The 24,506-nt window shown below is 41.2% G+C and overlaps 1 protein-coding gene across 2 annotated transcripts in view; it reads right to left on the bottom strand.

The window, feature by feature from the left end:
* prickle2b (prickle homolog 2b) overlaps positions 1–24,506 on the bottom strand; it is an 81,333-nt gene that overhangs the window by 6,941 nt on the left and 49,886 nt on the right. The window contains exons 1-2 of one of the 2 annotated variants that reach the window (XM_034870047.1): positions 9,834–10,325; positions 4,039–4,222 (exon numbers count right to left, since the gene is read on the bottom strand). In XM_034870047.1, coding sequence (XP_034725938.1) covers positions 4,039–4,170 — 132 coding nt within the window. In that variant the 5' untranslated portion in view covers positions 4,171–4,222; positions 9,834–10,325. Of the gene's footprint in view, positions 1–4,038; positions 4,223–9,833; positions 10,326–24,506 lie in introns of those variants that run through there. The other variant, XM_034870046.1, reaches the window with a different exon arrangement.

Genomic DNA, 24,506 nt, shown 5'->3' with positions numbered 1-24,506 from the left:
ATCTTTGCACATTGACATGAGAATGTATCGCTGACCTGTCAAATGTGCACACACACACACACACTCACGTACACACGTGATTAACACAAATGCATGTAGCAGTGTGTGTGCATAACAATGTGTGCGACAGCGGGATTAATGCTTATCTGGCCATTCCAAATTGCTTTGGACAATCTACATTACAGCTGCAGACAATGAGTGTCATCTCTGTGTTATTTATTGCAGTTTTTTTTAATGACACTGTAACAGGGGGCCGGGGTATAACAGAGGTCAGGCAGTCATATACGAATGTGATTGGAGGGGGGTGCAAACCACAAAAGCCACAGGGTTATAAAGGGAGGACATAGGTTCAAGAAAGAGTGAAGCAGGAGAGGTGGGGAGAGGAAAATAAAGACGCGATGAAAAAAAGATGGAAAATAAGAATAAAAAAAAGAAGAATAAAGATAACGTTTGATAGAACGTAAGAAACAAAAACAATACAGAAGAACACACAATAAAGACTTGGAATGTAAAGAGAAACATGGTAGATACCTGCTGACTAGGTCACGCTAATCTTAATGAATCTTTCTACCCAATGGATCTACTGCCTAGAAGCCATTAGCTTCGTCCTTGGCAATAACCGAGTCACACAAAACAGATTAACTTGAATAACGTGGACACACATCTGTGCGTTGAGACCAAAATGTATTTAAATCATTTAAATTTATAGCAGGGACATCTTGTTGTAACCTATTCCCTTCTGCTCTGCTTTTGTTGGCTTCCAACGGTGTTGGTGAGGGGTGCCGGATCCGTGTCCAGCAGCATGGATCTGGACGACGGGCAGACCTCAGGATGATCCATGACACACCGTGGTCAAGCACTGAAAAACACCAGCGCCTATGCTTCCAGATGCACACATGCATACTTCTAATGATAAATTATGAAACATGCTTCCAACAACAACAGGGTTACAATCTAGAAGTGAAGGGATTGTTGCCTTAAGGAAAAAAATAAATCTAAAGACAGATACACACACACACACACACACACACACACTTAGATGCACATAATGGACACAGTTGGAGGAGCAGCTTGTGGTAATAACTGTAATAGAAAGCAGACAGAACTAAAGACAGGGCAGATTTTTGAACTCTACTGAAAGGAGTGTTTTTAAAGCTAAAGCAAATGGTAGGATTTTGCATCTGAGTGACAAAAGTGCACGCTTCACACAGCTGGTTTCTATTGCTGTTAATGGCCAGACAACTAGAGGAAAACACACCACCGGGCACCAGTCCTGACAATTTCTCAACAAGCCACTTCACAGTGGTTAGTGGACACATAGATATTATATGGTTGAGAAAACACTGGTAGCTACAGCCAAACATACTGGGAAAGTTGGTGCTTTCATAGTGAAGTTAGCAGATTTAATGACTGTGTTTTCAATCTATGTCCTTCTCTTCTAATGTCTTTGCTGAAAAGTGCCCACAGCTCAACACTGTAGTCAACGGCACAGCTGTGGGAGCAAATTTATTGAGTTTGAAAGTTGAAAAGGCCTGGGATGGGCTAATTGAGCATGAAATATAAGCTATACTCAATATACTAAGTGTCTACAGCGATGCTAGCAGCTCTGTGAGGTTGTATGGGGACAGCGGTCCTCACAGTTACATGATTGTGTGTGCTGATGTTTAGCAGGTACAATGTCTACCATTGTCACCATCAGCTATGTTCCAAATCACATACGTTTTCTATTTAATTTTAGTAAATACTGCATCTGCCCTTGCTTGGTACAGTGTGCATACATTTGGGACATATTACTTTGTCATAATACTGCACCTTTGACCCTAACAAGCAATATCTAAAAAGGGATTCTGGTGCCTCATTTTGGTGTCATTTTATAGCTATATCATTTATCTCCCATTCAAAGCTGCTGGCTGTTAACGAGTAATGGGCTGACATTTGGCATGGTCCTTGAACTCGTATGGGAATCAATCAGGTCTCTTTGGAACAGGTCAAACTAGCCTTGGGTACCTTTCAGACGAGCTCTTTGCTGTCCGAAAGTTAATCCACATCAGAACCTGGATTGCATGAAAAACCTTAAACTGACTTTCTATTCAACTAAGCCACATGGGAGCAGCCTGAAAAGCAGACTTCGTGTTTGAATGCAAATTAAAATCAGATCCTTGTACATGCTGAAATGGATCTGCACAGAGTCTAGCTCTTGCTACGTTCTTGTAAAACAAATAAAACACCAGAGACAGGCCAATGCTGAGCAACATTCTTGGCTTTGACAAACTGTAACTTGGCAACAGTCAAGAATTTTATTTGAGAAGGATGGAGAGAGGAGAGTGAAAGAAGACAGTGGGAGACAGAATGTTAGCGGGCCCTCCTTAACACTCCAGCTCAATAACATTTACAACACACTGAGTAATGACTGTCTTTGGTGATAAAGGTCTGTTTTCCAGCGGTTGTGGACAAAAATGCAAACACACAGGAGAGTAGAACAGTCCTAAATAGGTGCTGAGTTATCCCTCATAATCCTCAGATATAGCCGACTGAATGCCGCTGTCCTGGTCTGAAATCTCTCGTTACAGAGATGTGACTTTACACTACTGCTGACTGAATAGCAGACTTATCGCAGCCGCTGCTCCCTATGGGGAAACCTAAACCCACTGTTTAGATCCTGGAGATTAGCTTTGTGTTTACCATCACCTTCTATTCTCACTCTGTCTTTCCCTATTGCAGAGGAAGGCCGGGTGTTGAAAAGCCCAACATCAGGCATACTTTCGCTCTTCTGTACGAGGTCACACAAGTTTCCACAGCTTCAATGCCTTGGGCGTAAGGGTGAGAACATTTAAATTGCTACATCTAAGGTTACTCTTCATCTAGGCTGTTAGAAGTGCTCTTAATCGTCACAATCTTTTACACAAAATACAAAAATAGCTCGATCATTTCAGGATTGTTTATAGAGTTGTGCTGATGAAATACTGCACAGTCCAGGTTCCATTATGGCCTGACTGTTCCTGAGGTCATACCACCACTAGACATAAACCTAATTGACTTCAAGGTTAGACGTGTGACCCTTGAGGGGGATGAAAAATTGCTGGCCTCAGCCCTGGTTGGTGAAAACTATGGGCCGTAATAACATTGTATTGGCCTGTTCATTGCTTCCAGCTCATCAACAACATGAAACCAGCTCCAGTAAACACTTCTATTGTCCTATAAAAGTGGAAACCCTCTCACACATGCTCACCTACGGTTCAATTGAGCATTTTAAAATAGGATTTTCTTCAACATGCGTGGAACCTTTAATGAGTTTGTGAATTACTCGGGCTAAGCTTTGTTGCCGTGAGAGCGACGAAACCTACTGTCAACATGTTTACAGGCGAAATGAATTGGAGATTAATGTGACTGACAGCTTGTGCCACATAATCCTTGTTATCCATTAGCCTGCAGAAGGAGCAGTCAGCATAATTGGTGAGCTATCTTAATGGTGAGGTGGAGCTCTAATTGAACAATTACAAAATATTGACCTGAGGTGTAACACAAACTTTCATTAGGTTTACACTACTGGTATGTACATATATATATAAACTTGTAATCTTTCTGTGCGTATTCCTGAAATCATTCCCCCCTCTACTTTGTCAATTTATCCACACTTAAATGTTTGATACACCAAACATGTCTCATGTATACATTTGAACTCCCTGAGCTCATATTGTAGTGTTAACATATAGTGAAATCTGCTGATGAGTGTACTTGTAATGTGATCCCAAGACTAGGGCTGGGCAATATGGAGAAAATCCATATACTTTACTGTAATGCAGCTTTTAAAACCAGGAAAATACAACACTTATGCCATATTACAATATCTAAAGTCTAAGACAATATCTAGTCTCATATCAGAATATCGATATATTGCCCAGCTCTACCTAAGACTGTTATTGTCTTTTGATCCATTTCTGACAATCCAGTCTGTTGTTAACTGCGCAGTTGGACATTAGTGGTGCCGTTCAGTATGAACTTAATGTGGCTCAGATGAGTGTGAGATGTGCTTAATACCTGCTCAGGTTTGAGTCCTGGTGGGACCCAGGCGTACTCCTCCAGGGCACAGCCCGAGTCGTCATCAGAGGTGGAGTTCCTCTGGAAGTCGTACATCAGCTTGGTGACCGTCTTCTCCATCTCTACAGGCATGGCTGTTACAGCATGCTCCTCACGGCGACACTTACAGTGCACACAGATCTTCCTACACCACGGACAAAAAACGACAAAGAGCATCTGCTAAGCCACTGTCGCATGAAGACATGGTTCAACAAGAATGAAAGATTTAATGGAATAAGAGACTTAGATTAGAAATTACCGTTATTTGACCTCCTAAATTAGTGTGAATTGTGCTTTGCAAATAACTTTTGTACACTTTAACACTTTATACCCCAGAATACACCACCATTAGGGTAAAAACCACACCTCAGTTTAATAAATCACAATAAACAGAATTTTTTTTAAACAAACACATCATACTGAAGTGGCTGTTTAGGCCTCTGAAGCCTGCCATTAATTAACAAAAATAAAAATAACCTAGATTGCTTTTTTTTTATTATTTAACCATGATAGGCTACCTGTTAAAAAAAAAAGAAGGAAAAAAAGGAAAATCTGTCACTCAACCAACTCGTCTGTTATTTGAGGTAAAGCCCCCTCAAAATTCTGTGAATCTCTCGATTTTTGTTTAAAACCACATGGAGTCTGTTTGCAGACCTTCTACTCGTAAAGGACGTGAACTTCACAGTTTAAAAAGGTCAAGGCTTCCCACTGCAGCTCTCACAGTAAAATGTGGGTTCCACAAATACAACATTCAACAATCCTCTGGGGTGCCAAGAACAAGAATATAATCACAAACAGACTTTGGATATTAGCAAAATGCAGCCAATGACAGTAATGGAAAGCAGCACTGTACACGCACAAACTACTAGTCTGAAGTGTTGTCTTACAAAATATTGGGATTGGGAAACGGAAACTATTTGAAAACTTGAAAATGACAGAGCATGTAAGATATGTGGGTTAAATACCTGAGAGCATGGATTAAAAATAAAATATAGGCCACCTTCACCTGGTCTGTACTTGGATCCAAAGGGAGAAGACACTTCATACATACTGATTCCTGTGTCCTCAACAGTTCTAAGCCCCTGAAGTGAGATGTGACCTCCGGGTGGCCAGAAGGTTGCATTCTACTAAACCTTGTTCCACTTAGGTGTCCAAACCAGGGAGACAATCCCATTACTTTCCCAGACGCACGCCTGCCTATCTGACTGCCAGCCCTACGGAAGAGCTTAAGGACAATCAGGACACCGTTTGACAGACTGACAGCTTGGTTGGCGGAGGATCTGGTAGTGTAAAGTACTTTGAGTGCAGACAGCACCATGTGGAGAGCTGGCCAAGTCTCACCTTGTCTGTTGTTCAAAGGGGCAATTCAATTCAATTTTCTTCTTGCCCAAGGGTTGAGTCATGGTTAACAAAACACTTCAGTCTACGTGGCTTAGAACTGATGGATATTGTTGATAGAATGGACAATGGAAGGACTTGTAGCACTCCAAATAAAACATCTCATTGACATGCCAAAACTGATGACATGTACTCCTTAGAAAGAAAACATAGAAACATACACGTCTAAAGTTTAAAGACTCCATCACCAATTGAAATTCATCGCCATCCGTGAGGAGCCTAACAGCCTATAACTGTCAGCTCCAGCTTTCAACACTGCCCTAAGCAGATAGGCAGACCTCTGCAATTTCTGCAGTGGGCAAGTCACAAGCTTTACAAACTAACTCCATAAATATTACACATGAAGTGGCCAGATATCATCAGCATAAATATTAATGTTATGATAAACAGAGCAGCGATGCAGCTCAGGCAGACAAAGTCATCAAGTAGCTGTCAAGCAGGCCGACTCTTTAGAAAATCCTTGTCCCAGTGGCATGAAGCTATAGCCAGGGGGGACGCAGCGTGCCTCATTACAGCCCAGCACCTTCACCATCATTACTTATGTAAGGGGGAATAACTGGCTGACACACAGAAATGTGTGCATCTCCAAGAACACACACTTGCAGCAAGGATGATGAGTGTAAGTGAAGGACACCAAAGAGGAAGACAAAAGGCATTAAGCACGTATGGACACCATTTCTAGTCTTATGACACGCTTCCAGGTGGTTAGCAGTTATTTCTGCCTTGGGGTGAGGAGGAACTCTTGACGATAAGAGTATACAAATAGCCAGAGCTGAAGGAAAGTATTTCACTCTGCATTCCTCTCTGAAAGGACACATTACAACTTCCCTGCCACATACTCTGCCAATGGTCTCTGGAGTTCAAAGAAACGCACCTAAACATCCCAAATCTCTCAGTCCAGATGTGTGATGGAGACCTTCCTTAAGTGATTCAACTCAAAAATATGTGATCTCCCCACATCATCACTGGCAGAGATACTGTAGGCCTACAGGGGCCTGTTGAGCCTTCCATCCCCTTCTATCCTCATGATTTACAACACGCTTCATGCACATGCCCGGGATTTCCCCTCCACTGAAACCTTATCCCCAAGCTTCCCCTTGAAAATACGTGATTTCAATTAGGAGAGATTTTGGGTCTTTGGTAATACAAGTCAAGTGCATCACTGCCGCCTCGTAAAATAACTGAAAGGTAAAGAGAAAGAAGTTAAAAGGCTTGTTTTTTAATTCAAACATGACTGGTCTTTATCCCCTGGTAGATGTAAAATGCTGATGTATCATTGGTCAGCTGGAGTGTGAGGTTTGTTGAAGACCCAGGGGGTATTGTTTTTGTACATTAATCCCCGTGACCATGTCAGAGAATGATTCACTACTTGTCCTCTACATTATCCCTGTAACCCAGGTAACGTGTGGTTTTAATACATAACTAGTCTATCTGGAGTCTGCTAGGCACCTTTAAAAGTTACATAACACTTGGTTCAATTGTGTTAGATTACTGCTGCAAGATCTTCAGCAAGCATGGTCTCAAGTTTGGCCAAAGAAGTTATGTTGTTGTCTTTGGGATTACATCTACCATCATAGTAAATGTAATTCAAAGCAAAGCAAAAGTCGACTCAAAATGATCTCTGGAAGGCAAAAAAAACAGGGCTAGGGTTGTATCGATAATTCCTTAGGAGACGCTTTTCAACCCAAGCTTAGAAAACCATCCGATTTAACTGTATCCAAGAGCCAGTGGAGGGAGTATAGCCTTGAAAGGTTTGAAGCTGTAGTCTCATTCCACTCTAATTCCTGATCAGCTCCCAAAACCACACCAGCTTTTCCATGGCATTGCTCTAGATGGCCAGATTAAAATCCCATCTCTAAATGGAAGCCCTGCACAAAAACTGAGGTTAGATGACAACAGAGGAGAGCTCGGAGGGGAGAACAGCTGGTTGTACACTGCAGCCAAGCGTGGCCTTCTTTTTTCCTGCCTCTGCTTTTGTTTTCTCTGAAAGTGGGGGAAGAGGAAGACAGACTCTTTTCTCTTTAACTGCCTTTTGTTTGGTGAATACAACATTTTCATTGTCCAGTGTTTTGAAATGGTTGTTGGAATTTTCAGGATTCACTGATGTTCCCTGCTTGCACAAATGACCAATATGCAAACAAGGTCTCTGTACATACGTATGCTGGGCTGCAAGTTGACATCAGAGCCATTAGGAGCTAATCACAGTTGAACATGACTGGAGGTGTTACCGACAAGAATCAGGCTCGACAAAGACATTTTCCATTAGTGGCTAATTAGTAGGAACCAGAGGCAGCGTGTTGCCGAGGACAGAGATTAGGCCTGCATCCACCTGTCATAACAAATTACAAAGAGCCAAAGTCATGCTCTCTTTTCACCTAGCCTTTAGACCACTAGCCTCAAACTGATGATGATTTCCTCTAGTGTAATGGACATCAACATAGGCATCTTTGTATTTCATTCAACCAAAAAACGCTCCTGTGAGACACCAATTGTGCACATGACTCGAATTGAGCCAGAAACTTACATTTTTCAACAGAAAGCCCACGTTACAAAGTAGAGGTTTTGGGTTCAAAAAGTACGGCATTTCCAAGGCAGTGGGGAAGGGTCTAATCATAGATACTATTGAGTATTATGGGAATTGTAGGAGCCAGTGTTTTGGGAACTTGGCCCACAGTAGAGACTTAAAAAGTTGGGATATCTGGACCTCTGCTGCTTCAATTTCAATTAATGGACCCCCCAACTTTATGAAAGTACAGTACAAAAACCGCTGGTGCACCCATAATAATGAACCTAAGACTCATGCGAAATAATGAATGACTCATCTTGGTTAAAATTAGTTGTGTTGTCCAGTAAGGTAAATTTCTATTTAACACATTTAAGATCAATGTTTCAGGTTTTCAGAAAGAGTTATAAAGACATATTCAAAGGCCAAAATTATTGGCAGCCAAAAGATAGTGGAACACAACCTAATGACAAATTTGGGTGAGACTTTCAACTTTATAATGTAACCTATAGTACCTATAGTAGTAATACACAACACACAACACATGCATCAAATTTCTAATAAAAAGATGAATTTGTGCTACTTGTGGACCAACTCTGGCAGATTAGGGAGGGTAGTGATAGTGGTCATGTAATCTTGAGTTATTAATAATGTATTATCATTATTGTGAAATTAGTGTTCATAAACAAGTAATGTACGGCCTTTCAAAATCTTCAAATGAATAATATAACAATTTACGAAAATTAAAAAGCTTGGGCCAGGAGGTCCCTACGCCCCACGAATTGTTGTTGCCCCTGGGCACTGGCCCACTTGCCCATTTGGATAATAGGACATGACTACAAGGACAAAAACATCAGGGCTCAATGGTCGAAGCATTTTTTAAATATATCCTTCTATGAATTTTATTCAGCATAATAAGATAACTTTTCGTTCTTGTTCCTCTGGGGATTAAAGAGCACCAACCAATGCCGTGATCTCCCCCCCTCTTTTCCCCTGATCTGGCGTTTAGGCTCCTGTCAGTTCAGTTAATGTTTGGGCTGCTCTCAGACCCCAAGAGCCCAATGGTACTGCAGCCAGCTGCTGAAGCCACATTATTCATTATCTCCCCGTCAGCCCATTCATGTGCTAATCCAGTGACCCTTTACACGGCCAAAAAGTAGCCGTCTAAATGGCTCAATTAGCCTGCATAGAGTCTTGTAATGTCTTAAAAACTGCCATGGAGTTGCGATAAAGCCACTGTTTCCGGTGCAGTTGGCAGCAAACTCCAGGAAATTATTAGAATATTTCAACTCTGAAGATTCAGTAACTAAATAATAAGACTTGACTGGAGAGATATCAAAAAAGCAAGTTGATCTGGAAGGGGTGGGGGGATTAAATATTTTACAGAGGCTTGTTTATCAGTTAATTACTAAGCATTATATAGTCCATATGGCACAGAGTGACTGCACAACAAAGACTTTCAGGCTGGAAAGCGCACAGTAGCTTGACCATTGCGCCACAGGGGGTGGGGTGGGGGATACTTAAACGGTGAAAGCTACAGTGCAAGTCCAACAACTTTGCATTCTGGATGTTATTTACATTCAAATAAATCCCGGTGTTCAGAGTGACAAATAAAAAGGCAAACAATTATTTTCAAAGCCCATTGTTTTTTGTCTTAGTGCGGTAATTACTTTACGCACACATTTTAAAGAGAGTAAAACGCTTAGTCAGAAGCTAATTCGATTTCATACATTTTAAATACGAGTGACACAATTATCTTTCATTCATTATGCTTTTCACAACCCCAAAAAGTCGTCCGTCGCGCTATAAACGGCTCCAAACACAACATTAACACGATCAATAATCAGCTGCTCACCTTCTTACAAACTGCGACGGATGTCAGCCATAGCCCTGACGTCGGTGCTGGTTGTGGTGGTGCGGGTTTTAAAACACGTCTTTCTCATCGCAGAATTTGTCATACAACTCCAACGCCACAGGTTTGCCACGCAAACACCCCACTCTCACCCGCTGCGTGGTGTCTGCACCCCTCTGCTACATGTACCCCCTCCGTTTAAAAGCCTTTTGTCAACCCCCTGCTCTCCGCAAACACATTCAGGAGTTCAGCAAATGAGGAGAAAAGCGCAGACGAAGAGCCAACTTAAAGTGCGTAAAATCAGATCCCCATTTACAGATCCAAACGAGAGCGCAGATTCCGAGGAAATTTTTTGAAAAATCCAAATGAATAAGACAGAAATCTCTGTGTGAAGCAGGTACTGCTGACGGCTCTGAATGAAGATCCGTGAGGAGTTTCGCCGCGTTAACACACTGAGCGCTGGAGCCGCTTTACTGCTGACAGACCCACTGGACAGCAGCGCTTTAATCCTTAACCGGTGTCAAGAGCGTATTTATTACATGATCGCTTCCGGTTTGCACTTTCAAGATAAAAACATCGTTGTCCAAAGTTTGGGGTAATGTTTTGGTTTGGTTGGTTTATAATTTAATCTAATAAATGTACCTTTTGTGATTGGATGTTTCTACCCCCGTACATGTAAAGGCAACACATAGGTACATATTTAGATAATCCATGTTCTATGTAGGCTACAGTATGTTATGTAACTTCTATTATAATATTAGGAAAAAAGTCGGGTTTTTCCTTTTACCAAATTAAAAGACAGAATGCAAAAGGAGTGTGTTACAAAGGGAAATAGCTCAGTGATAAATAAGCAATCTTCTAAAACAAGATTGTGGACCTTGATTTAAGATTTTATGTGGGCCTATTTTGTACTGCCATGCACATGATCAATCATTCAAACTCAACAATTAAACCTTTCAGTAGCCTTATGATAGAGAAATCCACAGCTAGTAATTAGCCTTTTTATCAGATTACCTCTATATTGAATATCCTACTTAATGATAAAAAGCATATACACATTCTTTATAAGCCCAGGCTACATTTTCTGACCTTCCAAACAACAGTTGGCTTCTATTCATTTCTGTCCTGAGTGAAAATCAAGTCAATTTAAACCTCTTACATTAAGTTTTTGTTTTAAGGAAACGTCGCTTACTTCCGGTTTTATGGTTTTCCCGGTTTTCCCTCTAGTAGCCTATAACTTGACACACACGTACACACACAGGCGCACTCACACACGCGCGAGGACACACACGCACCCACCAACCCTCCTCCTCCCTCCACCCTGCATGCTAATATCCCGGTGTGATGTCAGCAAGTCAGCGTCTCAACACTGGCGTAATTAGCAGCATGAACGACTGGTGTTCTGGGGGGATTTGCATGTGAATTAAACCACTTCCCTGAATCAACTGGCCCGGGACAAGAAGAGGGAGAAGGAGAGAAAGAGAGAGAGGAGGGAGGGGAGAGAGGAGCTGCAGGGCACTGACCGGCATGGGGAAACGGGGAGGTGAGCCCCTGTAAACAAAACAGTATTGTTTAACATAAGAAGGGGACATTAGCTACAGACCAATGAAAAACCTTTGAATAAAAAAAAATGTAAAGACAATTTAGCAGGATCATAAAAGTAGCCTATATTTCCCCCTGCATTGCACATATGGGGTCTGTATTTTTGCCAAAGATTCATTAACAGAGTTAAGAGGATACTCTAATTATAGATATTTAATGACCATCTCTACATATTATTTGGTATTTTATGTTATAACAAGTAGATAGAGTGCTTTAGTCCCTAGTGTTACGTGTTAAATGTAAATCATTACATCAACATTTTGTAACTTCTGATTTGAAACATGCTTTATAAATAAAGTCTGCTTCCCACATTGATATTTATCAAAATATAACTGACCAAAATACAAAAGGAAATTAAATCAGGGACTGATTTATATGAGCATGAGGAGTCTGTTAGCTCCACTATTAGCAACAACATAAACAGCTCAATAGTTCCCCAGCAGATTGCCACCATCTCAGCTATTTTGGTTCCTTAATCTCTCAAACACTCACATGACAATCTCTGCTATTTCTCTCCTCTTGTTCCAAGATGTGTTTGCCAAACCACGTTCCACTGCTGCTCCTCATTTGCATATTTGGGTAAGACAAAATGTGTCAAGAACAAGGAAAAATGGCCAAACGTTTTCTGGCAATCACAGCTGAACAGATTTGTGGATGATTTCAGAAGGCATCTTGTAAGATGGATGGAAATGGGTTAGAGAGTAATTAAATCAAGATTTGTGTATATATTTCCCAAAGTGCTGCATGTTGACCCAACACAAGTAAATACTAAATGTGTCAAGGAATATGAAAAGGCTTCCTTTGAAATAACGTGCAAAGCTGCACAAGGAAGAATTTTGCTCTAGCTGCTGTAAACAGTGAGCAGATCTGAACAACCTCCTCAGTTTTTAAGGACAGTGCTCCAGTCTCTTTCCTCCTTTCAGAACGGTTCCCCTGGCCTTCCTCGAGTCAGACTAAAGCTCTGCTTTTCTTTTTTAGTGAAAGCCGTCTTTCTGCCCTGGATTCTCCTCTCACACGTGGCGCGACGGCTCCCGCCTTGACTTAGTCTCATATATAAATACATATAATCGCGGCCCCTTTACAAACACAAGAATATCAATTACAGCTTAGGCTGTACTTACAGCCTATCCACAATATTTTATGAGGAGCCCTAAGTGACAGTGTCCTTTGCTCGGAACGACCACAGAATGGATCAACTGGTTTGGGGCCAGCCATTTACTCCAATAAGTCATTCCCTTTTCCCCAATAAAGTGTTCCTTGACCTGCAGTGAGCTGTTTTAAATGCCATGAGAGGGCTGAATAAAAGCAGCAGAGGCCAGCTTGGGGGACATACCACAGATAGCACTGAATGCATGGATCCCTGGCATGCACCGAGAGACCCTCCTTGGTAATTTTAGACACAGAGCCAGGTTTACTCCCTTCCTAAGCATGCATAAGCATATTGAGGTTTTTGTCTCTATCAAAGCACAGGATACGAGATATTGTAAATACATGTTCGCCTGGGAGCCGGGAGCCCTATCTGAAGTATGCAAGAAAGTTGTACTGCCTCAAAGGATCTTATCCTACATTATTATTCATGTCTTACCAGGGAAGGAACTGATTTATCTACTGCATTATATGGTCAGAAAAACACTCCTGATAAATCAATGCCTTTATCTCGAATTTGAAATGTAGCCAACATCCCAACATAGCATCCTAATCTTTATTTCTCATCTGCTTTTTTAGGAACACCAGTCTCCTCTCCTTTCATGTGGCAAATGCTGATGGCTATCACTCGAGAGTCAACACACGAGGCAGCTGGGACTCACCCCAACAGCTGATAGCTCAGACATTTTGGGAGGGAGGGAGAGAACCAGCTTTCTGTCCCTTATAGCTTTTCTATCCCAGTGCTGCAGGTTTCTTAAGCTAATTTATAACTACTCTATGGATTTACACTTCCTAGAATCTGATCCCCAACTAGCTACTGAACTGTGTTTCAGCCTCTTAAACCAACTGATCTACAATTGAAGCAAACATGATTTTGAGGGTTGGGTAATCATATAACTTCATATCATTCCTTAGCAACCAGACCTGAACTGTAATGAGAAATATAAGGAGCAGCAAGTGGATTTTGGAGGTTTGACTTGAGAAAAAGTGACCCAAATTAATTGCAAAACTGCAATGGTTAGGTCTCCAAAACTCCAAATAATAACGTTAACAAGGTGAAGAAAAAACTTCTATAAAAGACAACAGGGAGTATGAAGGTGCCAGCATGCCGGAAAGCCAATTTCTTGTCAAAACTTCCCCAGGATTTACCGAACGTCCTGCTATACCACTGAGCCTACTCATGTAGCCACCATGCAACTACATTGTAAACTCTTTCTTTACCCAAACCCAATTTACATCTATAAATATGCCTTAACAGTGCCTGAACCCATCTCTCGTACCCCTTTTCGGCTCCAGAAACAGGTGGCTGTATATAACAGTTTCTTTAACTTCCTTTGCTGAAAGCTCGCCCATTTTACCCCGCCATTGAGAGCGGCCGTTTGGAACGGCTATGGACACTTTGGCCTATAGACGTGGTCTTCGTTTAAGCCAACATGTTTCAAGCATAACAAAAGAAAACCTGGAACAGAATGGGTTAATCTTTAATTGCTGGATTGTGTGCTAGGATAAAGACCAACAAATCAAGCAACCGGGGTGTTAAACACACATTGAAGATGATGTGGAAGTTGTTGACAACCAGTGCAGATAATCCTGGTGACTTTGTTTGCTTACCTGCTGTTGGATAAAGGTCCTTCCGCTACATTAAGTGTGTAATGGAATGTGAACACCCGCATCCAGTCACAAAGAAGAGGAAACGGCTTTGGTATGAAAGGTTTACTGGTTTTCCTAACCCATTCAGTGAGAGCAGTGTCATTCTGAAGACACACTGACCTCCCCTCTACCATGAACTAGCAGTACTGTGGCCCAACTACTCTGCCCAGAAAGCAGATTTAGTGTGACACAAGACTGGGGGCTCACTATGGGTCCTACACCCAAGATCCTCTCTGTAACCATGTTCCCAGCAGATAAGTGGCCATTATTCACCCCATGTTGAACATTAACTGGATTAATTCTGCGCGGGTTGAGGGGTGAAATTGTATTTGTCCAAAGGGAGGGAAATGGCAAGGAAATGAGGAGAGCAGCCAGCTTGGCTGAAATTCTAATTAGCTTGGGGATTCGTTAGCACACAAACTCAACTCTTGCTGCAGAGACCTTACTTACGCAGAGGCATGGGTAAGTCATTAAGCCACAGAGGGGAAAATAGAGAGAGACAACGAGAAAGTAAAGAGGAAAGAAAGAAAGAGCATGGACACTTAGTTTCACGCTTCAAGGCCCAGGGCAAGGAGTTGACTTTGTGGAGTGACTCCTCCTGGGGATTAGAGCTATTTTTGCCCCTCCTGGCCCACTCACACAAGGGCTCTCCAGCACAGAAGAAAAACACACTCCCAAGCCCTCCACCTTCATCTATCCATTAGACCATCCATCTCCACAGTAGACAGTACTCTCCAGGGCAACGCAGTTCAAATTCCAGCACGATGTGCCCAACAACGGCAGTTTGTCAATGCGCTTTTCTCAACCCGACTGTACATGTGGATTCTGATTCAAAACATAACTAGGTCATGTACTGATTAAAAAAAAAAAAAAAGTCAAGAAATACTGCAGTGGAATATGATGAATGGCAAACAAGAGAAAGAGAAAAATGAGTTTGGACTAGGCATGGTTTGGTTACCGGATTCAAAGTATACTACAGTTTGAAAAAGTCACAGTTTCCAAACCACTGCATTTTTTTGTCATACTGTTAGTAAGGTATAAGTTGATTGAAAATGCGGTTTAGTAATCAGTCTCCCTGTTAGTACGCGATATGTTAGAAAATAAAATACATTGTGTTCAAAGTTTTTTTTTTACCAAGATTAAGCCGCAATTGCCATACCGTGAAACCGTGATATTTTTGCTGAAGGCTATCATACTGTCAGAACTGTATACCAGACCATGACTAGTTAGGACATTATTATTATTCAAGTTTCCTGACACTAACTTTGTGAGTGCTCAACTCACCCATCTGGGCTGAAAAATAATCGCCTTTAAAAAAATGATTTGAAGTAATGCACAAAAATCTCTAATTTCTCTCACAGCAACACATTAAGCATTAGCTCTGATGCAAAATGATCTTGTGGCTCCATGAATGAACCACCCACCTCCAAACCTCCCACATTCAGCACCCTGCAGCACATTTTCTCTGACTCAACTCTCTCATTCAGCCTCCACTGATATTCCTCTTCTCCACCTTGTCATCATGACCCAGATGAGTAGTGTGGGAGTTGATACTGATTTTCTGACTCTCTCTCTCTCTCTCTCTCTCTCTGTCTCAGTGTGGCCTTTTGTTTCATTCACTACCTCGCTCCATCAACTAAACCTCTTCTGACTTTTATTTCTGGTGCTCTCTCTGTAACCAATCATCTTGCAGCCCTCGCCCGTGGCCACAAGCTGACCCACCAGATGTTATATCATTAATAATGAAAATTAGCATACTCATTAACAGGACCACAATTGTGGGTTGGCAGCTGCAGTCTTTATATATGATCTTACTGCTTATTTTCAGAAGGCAACTCAACACAAAAGAGTTTTAGAGTTTGTACACACTGTTCTTTGTAAAAAATAAATAAATAAAAAAGCCACGTAAAACCAATATATCCAGTTAGCTTGAGAAAGAAGAAGAAACACATGTTGAATGTGTATTGGGCTAATCGGCCTCTGGAGCAGGCCAGATACTCAGTAGGTTTATGGTACTTCAATAAATTTATAAAGAGGTAACGGGCGCCCGGGTAGCTCTCCTGGTAGAGCGGGGGCCCATTTGCAGAGGTTCAGTCCTCCAGCGGCTCAGAGTCCAAGTCTGAGTTCCCCCCTTCCCTGTCTACAGCTGTCCTGTTTATTAAAGACTCAAATACCCCCCCAAATGATCAAATCTAAAGATAACATTTGATAAAAAGAAAAGCAGAGAAACATGGGATTGAATAGCAAAATAAAAGGTCAGAAATAGACCAATATTATTGATCAATAATTTTAAAATTGATTTTTTTTAAATAAAAGCAGTAAGTATATAAATATAAATGATTAATCAGAATGCTTTATAATGACAAATAAATGATTCTGATAAATTAATATTTAAAAAATAAAAAATGGTCTGTCAACCATAATATGAGCGTTGCATAGTTTGTCCATCAGAGGGCACTCTACAACGTCCCTGTTGGCAACACTGATTATTTTTGTGTTTTTGTTAAAAGTTTCATGCCTTAAGTTTGTATTTTTATACATTGTATTTATAAAACTCAAATATACTTTGATGTTCCTCTGTTCTGTTGTGACATTACAACAAATTATTATCACAGTATTTCAGTGAGAACTCATAAATAACTAATGTTATTGAAATCTGTTTGTTTTGTAACACGTTTCTGGATTTAAAAAGAATATGTATATACATAAATAAATAATAATAATATACACACACACACACACACACACACATATATATCGGCAAATTGGATTTTTAAATAACCAAATATTATAAATAAATATTACATATAAATAAATTCTTCATTGGTCAGGCTCTTGTGAGGAATAATGAAAAGTTTTTGCCCTAGTGATGTAAACATAGTGTGCATCTGCAAAAAATATTCTATGCCAAGGGGTATGTTTAAACTTTCTCCAGAGCTCTCCTGTAATGGTTTAAACTCAAACTTTTAGTTAAATAAACCCCAACACTCAGCTATGCCACGTTTAAATATTTAGCTTTGGAGGACTTGTGGTAGAGCAGCGACAGATGTCCGTCCAGAAACTGATTTTGGACATTGGGCTTTCGATCCACTCTAGAACTACAACAACGTACATGAGCAGGGCGCTGTGCTTATGTAAAACTACACCGTATGTTTGGTTTGCAATTTCCCAATAAAACAATATAACTGGCTGGAAAAAGATTCTTTCAACACGCTAACTGGACGACCGAGTTTGAGTGTAGCTTTGGGTAAAATAATGAATAGCAAAATATAGTTGAACATGAGTAATGATGATAATTAATTAAGTCAATTTGGAGAATACCACCAACGTTCAATCACTGGATTAGCAACTACAACAAAAAAAATAGATTTTGCTTTATATTACTACCACCCACACACACACACACACACACACACACACACACACACTTCTGTAAGTTCAATACAGTAAAAATGGACCTACTTAACAAAGTACATTCGCGGGCTACAAGATACCGATCCAAGAAACCAATAAAAAACAAAGGCTGTCAGTTGAATGGTGTTTAGAGCTAACGTTGGCAATCAAATAATCATTGATAGCTAACATGTTATTGGAATGATTTCCTTCTTCTGTTATAGTTTGTAGTGAGAAAAGTTTATTATTTCATGGATTTCACAAATTTCAGTATGACCTTTTATGTCATAAACTGTTTAAATCTGAGCATGTGCTCATATCTACACTCGACTCACATCGGTTCGTGACGAAGGCCTCATCCCCACCCTCCCCTTCACCTCAATAGCATTATTAGCATAGCCAGCTTCTCTCAGCTGCGTTTTGGGCATGTTGAGCAACCAGAGCGTCAAGCAGAAAGTTGAAGTTTGGTCAGCTTTATGACAATGAGCTATGATAATGAGTTCAGCAACAAACTACCAAGAAACGACCAGCAACCAATCAGAATTCATATTCTGAGAAAAATTGAGGAAAAGCTCACCATCGCTGTTGCTGGGTTCCCTATAATTTATGATATGACGTTGTTTGTGTATAGGGACCAGTTAACGTTACCTGCTGGTCACAACGTTTCTAAACAGTCCGCTTACAGTGAAGTCCTGCAGGGATCAACAGAGGTTAGAGTCCGTCTCGCTCTACCTGCATTCTGCTGCGGTTCAGCGGCTAACAAGCAAGTTAACTCGTATCAGACAATGCTGAGACCAACAAACAATAACAATTCTCTCATTGTATATGGAATTTATAAAAGGTTTCTAGTGTTAATCTATTGGCCAGTGGCTGATTGGGCTTTTTCCATGATCGAACATAGTATGCTGCCACGTCAGAGCAGCCAAAGCGTCAAAAGCTTTCCCGTACTTTTTGACATGTGTCCATGATAGAGCAGCCAGAATATCTTAGTATCGGATGTAATTCATTGTCAATGGAAGCCAGCTTCTCTCGCGTGTTGGGCGTCAAACAGAAAGTTGAAACTAGGTCAACTTTATGCTAATAAGCTATGACACGGTTCAGGAGCAAACAACCAGCAACCATCGGATAGACTCCTTTTGTGTTGGCTGATTCCAGAAAAACATACACATACACGAACATAGAATGTTCGATTGTATCCCTTACCCTAGGCTACAAAGCCGGTGTTAGAGCACAGACTTAAGATGTAGCAGAGTCTTAATAATTTTGGAACTTAATGAGCAGGAAAGAAACAAAACAAAGTGACATGTTCTGTTACACTACCGCACACACAACAGTGCCAAACTTGTACATGCACACCCTGGCAAAAAATGACAACATTTTGTTTGTATTTTGTTCACGTAGATTCATGTTGACTGCTTTCAGTAATAAGATGATTGAGAAAGTAGGCTTTAGGGCCTTTCTGTACTTCATTAAAATGCACCTTTGCTGTAGCCTTTGTGCCGTCAGAGGTGGCCTCACAGCAGAAAGTTTCACTTACATAGACGGAAACACGCAAGTATACTCAATGGGAAGGTGGGAGGGGGCAGCCTTTCCCCCCTCTAATTCAATTTGCCCTTCTCAACCCCAATAATCCAGCTTGGAGCGGTTCAATAGCTGTGCATCTCATGTGGCAATTGTGTTTGTGTACAGTAGGCCATTGGAGAAACAATGTAAATGAGGTGTACGAGAAAGAAAGAGATCATCTCTAGATGATGTCATGTAGTAGTCTAGATAACAGACAGATGAATCTAACAGAAGGAATAAGGAGATTACACTCAAATCGGATTGAGACTAAGAAAAAAACACCAGAGTCACTTAAACTAATAGACTAGTAAAACCATGGGGGGAACATATATTGAAAGCCTACTTAAATTCTTCAAAAGGTACATTTGGATGAGAGTTGCAGTATTTTTATTTTTAAATAATTCCTCTCAGTCAGCTTACCCAATTTAATTTCCCCTCCTTATTTCAAATTCTTACACTGTTTACCCTAACAAGGAGGGGCTGGATGATGAACAGTTCACACGCACACAGACAGCCCACCATAGTCCTCACCCTACAGGATCTTGAAGGCATGTGGAGATTAGGGATTGGAGGCGAAATTGCCATTTCCAGGACGTGACAGACTGGAGGTGTGTTTTATCACAGGCCGATAGAGACAGAAAACCCGGATCTTTATTGACTGATTGCTGCTGAGAGGGCACACAGTGGGCAGCAAACACGCTTGCACACAACGACAGACAAGGCACGGAAGGAGGAATGAGTCACATTGAGCGATCCGAACACGCACACGCACACGCACGCACACACACACACACACACACACACACACACACACACACACACACACACACACACACACACACAAATCCCATTAAATAACTTTTATCAGGCCCGAGGTCAAACTTTCAGAGTTAGCACATTTCCAAGCAAAGACAGGCTTTCAAACCATCACTTATCGCGCCTTTTAAAATGTACTGTGGGCTTGTTTTGAATACCAGGTCACATCAAAGTGACTGTAGCTTTTTCTTCACCCACTTTATTTCCCACTTACTGCTGCTCCCCTACGTTCCCCATCTAAAGCATGGCCCATTAGGAAGCAGTGAGAGAGAGCTGTGCCCAGAGAGAAACTTAATCACTCCGGCCCGCTGTTGTTTACACCAGAACCAGCCCCACTGCTTGAGCCACTGTTTATTTGAACTGTGAACCTCCATGCGAGGTGTGTGTGAAAGGAAAAGTGTAAGCGTGTGTGGGTGACAGAGAAAGAAAGAGAGAGCATGTATACTTTGCAGGCGAGGGGGAGGGAACTGTTCCACACAAAACCCAGTGTTTCACCCTTGGATTTCTTTCACACCTCTCTTAACACACTTTTCACAGCGTATTTATTCGCCCCCTGGCGCTCCTCAGGTTCTTCAGGCCACAGACGGGCCTCTGTGCTAGACCACTTGGACACAAGGAGGCCAAAAACAGGCCTCCTGCACCCCCTGTGGAGCTCCAGACACAATAATGTCCTGCTGACCCACATATGACATCCCAGCCTGGTTCTTACACATTCACATATGCCCAAACACACAATCATTCATAAAACGTACAGACATGTCTGCCACGTAGCATGCACACACATGTGAGCAAGAATGCAAGCAGTTGTGTGCTTATTTTGTATGTATGTAAGGCATGAAACACACACATACACATACACACCCACACACACACACACCCACACACACACTCAAGAACAGTAAGGTGAGTGTGGAATTGGTTAAACTGTCCAAGGCAAGAGCAAAGGATAAGAAGACCTGAGCATCAATGAAGCCACTGTTTAAAAGATGCAGACTGACTGGAGGAGCGACGAGGAAAATTAAAGTCTGCCAAGTATTTAGACACAAGAACATGGACACACAGTAGGGAAACACGCACATATAGACATGAAAACGCAATCAAATATACACAAACATGTGCACACGGAGAGCTAGGCTTATCTAAATCCATTTGAATGTATTGAAAGACTTATCTACTTTTCTGCTATTATTTTAAAAATACTAGCAGTTGCTCTTTCAGCTCCATTTATGTGTGGGTGGATCTGAATTAGCAGCAGAGGCGTCACTGGCAATAAATGCACCATTCACTCTTATGATTAAACTATCAAGCTGTCAATAAAGATGATATAACATCTCTTCTTTTCATCAGATTCCAACGTGTGTGAGGCACAAACATGTAGCCTAGAAGACCACAGGAGAAGTAGCAGCCAAAGCATGCTTTGAGTTGAAAGGATGACAAATGAAAGTGATCATCGGCCTCAGTTCCCTAAAGAATATTCACACATGCTCACTGACTTGAAGCTATTTTATGGACAAAAGTAAGAAGAAAAAAACTTGTGACTGCTGAAGCGTGGAACAGCTAATCACTGTGTATCATTCTTCTCGCCTCTTTTGCTGGGCTCCACATGTCTTCACATAAACATACGTTTTGGCCAAACAGAAATATACAAAGAGACAGTGTAAATGCATGACGCTTTACAATCACGCTCTGGGCATGTGTGTCCCAAATAACACATGTACAACACATTCAATCACACAAAAAAACATGGAAACAATCATATCTGTGTCTTTAAAGCTACCGTTTACTCTCAAATTCATGCAAACCTAACAGCTAAGGGTAGCACAACAGAGTTACATATTAATCCTTGAAAAGGCGCTGTCAATATCCTCCATGTCTAATCACATCACAGCACTGCAGCTCAAGTACATTTGGTGCCTGTTCTGGCTCCTCTCTGGTATCTGGGGCAGCATACCAGCAAGTAGAGTAAACTCTGGACAGGAAAGGCTGCTCTGTGTGTGTATGTGTGTATCTGCATGCCAAGTCTGTGCCAGCCACAAGACTGATGCTGGCGTCAGAATGATTTACACTTAGTCTGCTATTCCTTCCCTGCAGTACACCAAGAGGTTAGCTGAGAAAGACAGAGAAAAAGAGAGAGAGAGAGACAGAGAGAGAGAGAGAGAGAGAGCTAGAGAGAGAGCTAGAGAGAGAGAGAGAGAGAGAAAGAGAGAGAGAGATCATAAAAACAGATCATAAAAGCAACATCCATGGGTGATGGACCAAGTGAGAGAGGGAAACATTAAAGAGAGCGTAAAAATCAGGAGAGCTTGTGAGTCAAAGCTTGAGAGGGAAACAATGAGGAAGAAAAAAACACAACAGGGAGGGAGAACACATGGCATGACCAAGCCCATCCATCTGCAGCCAAGCTACATGCGAATACATTCATGCGTTCTCTGGATTTGACCTATGGATCCGTCTAATTGTTGGTTCACCTCCCATTGTAAGTAAACCGCCCAGTGGTTTATGTGGAGGATACGGTTCAGAGTTCATGATGGATCAGACCAGTAGGGAATCTGACACAAGGCTGCTGCAATAGTATCCGCCAACAAACAAGCAAAATTTCAAGACACTTAGAGTAGTCTCATTAATTGCCTGTGGCCATGTGTTGCTTTCTCCCATCAAAGTCACTTGTGTATAGTAATTGTGAAATGTGAATTTCCATGTACATGACGTGTATCAAAATTCACAAGAAGTTTTTTAGACGTGTATAAATTAAGTATATTTGCACTTTGGTAAATAAAATTAAATGGAGGACAGTAAATATAGCACACTATAGTAAATATGGAATGATTTTGGACAAGTGTGGCGAGTTTGCGAGTAGTTTGTCAGCCAAAGTAGTTCGCAAACTAGTTGTGTGAGTAGTCTCTACACGCAGAACTTCACTCTGTCACTTTCTGGTGTCCAGGCCTTACTCCCCTTGAGTCCTCAATCAATATGGCCAATAGCAGGCTTCCACCCTAAAATTCAACCTTTTCACAGTGACAACCTGGCTCTGATCTCTATTGATCATGGGCTATTTTGCATTTAACTGTTGTGGCTGACCCTGCTTATCTATCTGATCTGCCAAAGGCCACATATCTTACCAACAGATCACAGCGCTGCTTCGCAATGCATCATGCACTCTATTGATCACCTATAAAAATCAACTGGAATTTTAAACCTTCTGGGACAGACTTTCATTTTCTCAAACAATATCTGATTACTGCTCTGGATGAGTCAGCAGGTTAAGCGAGAATAATCACAAGCTTTACCACTTCTAAATTGGAAAATTAATAGATATTTGTGTAGACTTAAACAATAGGCTATAAAAACGTCTCCCATGTTGGGAAGCGGATATGAGAGAGCGCAATTTTTTGATGACATAGCACAGATCTCGGGGTGCAAACAGAACAGCCTGAACAACTCATGAACCATATACATCTGGGACACATTTAGTATCCATGTGCAATGTATTACATATTTCTGGAAACGAAGCCATGCTCAAGTCTGTAATCTGTTGATGGGAGTTTATTCCCGTTGTTCATGGTTTGGTGTATTGTGACCTCAGCATGGTAAATAAAGTTTTTCAGAGAGGACCTGACATAAAATGACTGAGGGGTGAAGAGGGGGGGAGACAGAGAAGATGGATAAAGACACACGGGTTTGAGTACAAGTAGAGAATGTCAGATAGAAGGGGAAAGAACTGAAAGACTACACAACTATGAAGCAAAAAAACAAAAACAAATCCAATGCAGCTCTTTACACTGCCAGAATTCTTAGCTGCAAATTAGTGTTTTAGAGCAGAGGGGTGGAATTTGTCACCCTTACGGTTGGCATGCTGGGTAAACTTTTAAGATCCTGTGTCAGCCTACAAACTCTGATCATCAACTTGGCACTGTAATGACCTTCAACTAGAGAAGTATCCTGAAAGATGGTTATTAACTAGATGGTTCTTAATTAATGTTCTTTAAGAGCCTCAAAAGAATATTCTGACATTCAGGAAACTAGGCCAATTTGCTTTCTTGACGAGAGCTAGATGAAAAGATCAATACCGCTCTCATGTCTGTACGGTAAATATGAAGCTACCACCAGGAGAAGGTTAGCTCATCTTTTAAACAGCTAGATTTAGCTCTGTCCAAAGTAAAAAAAAAAAAGAATTTGAATGTCACATCTTTTTTTGAGAAACCAACGTGTTGCATGCTGGACTATATCTTGGCCTTCCTTGAAAGAGCCAGGCTGCTTAAAATCATTATGCTAAGCTACGCTCCGCATTTCCAAATAACCACATTTCTTTTTTAACAATCCTTTACTGATTCCATGACCAGTGAAGCTCTAATGCTACAGTGATGTGACATTTCCATTAAACCATCAAAATTGGAGATTGTATCAACTCTTACATGTAAATCTTAGGATAACTTCACTTTTGTTGTGCGGCTGCATGGATAATCAGAGACCATGCCAAATTGATGTTCAGTTTTTCTTGGTGAATAA

This window comes from Etheostoma cragini, chromosome 4 (assembly GCF_013103735.1).
Source record: "Etheostoma cragini isolate CJK2018 chromosome 4, CSU_Ecrag_1.0, whole genome shotgun sequence".
NCBI lineage: Eukaryota > Metazoa > Chordata > Actinopteri > Perciformes > Percidae > Etheostoma > Etheostoma cragini.
This window is presented reverse-complemented; position numbering and strand designations above follow the sequence as displayed.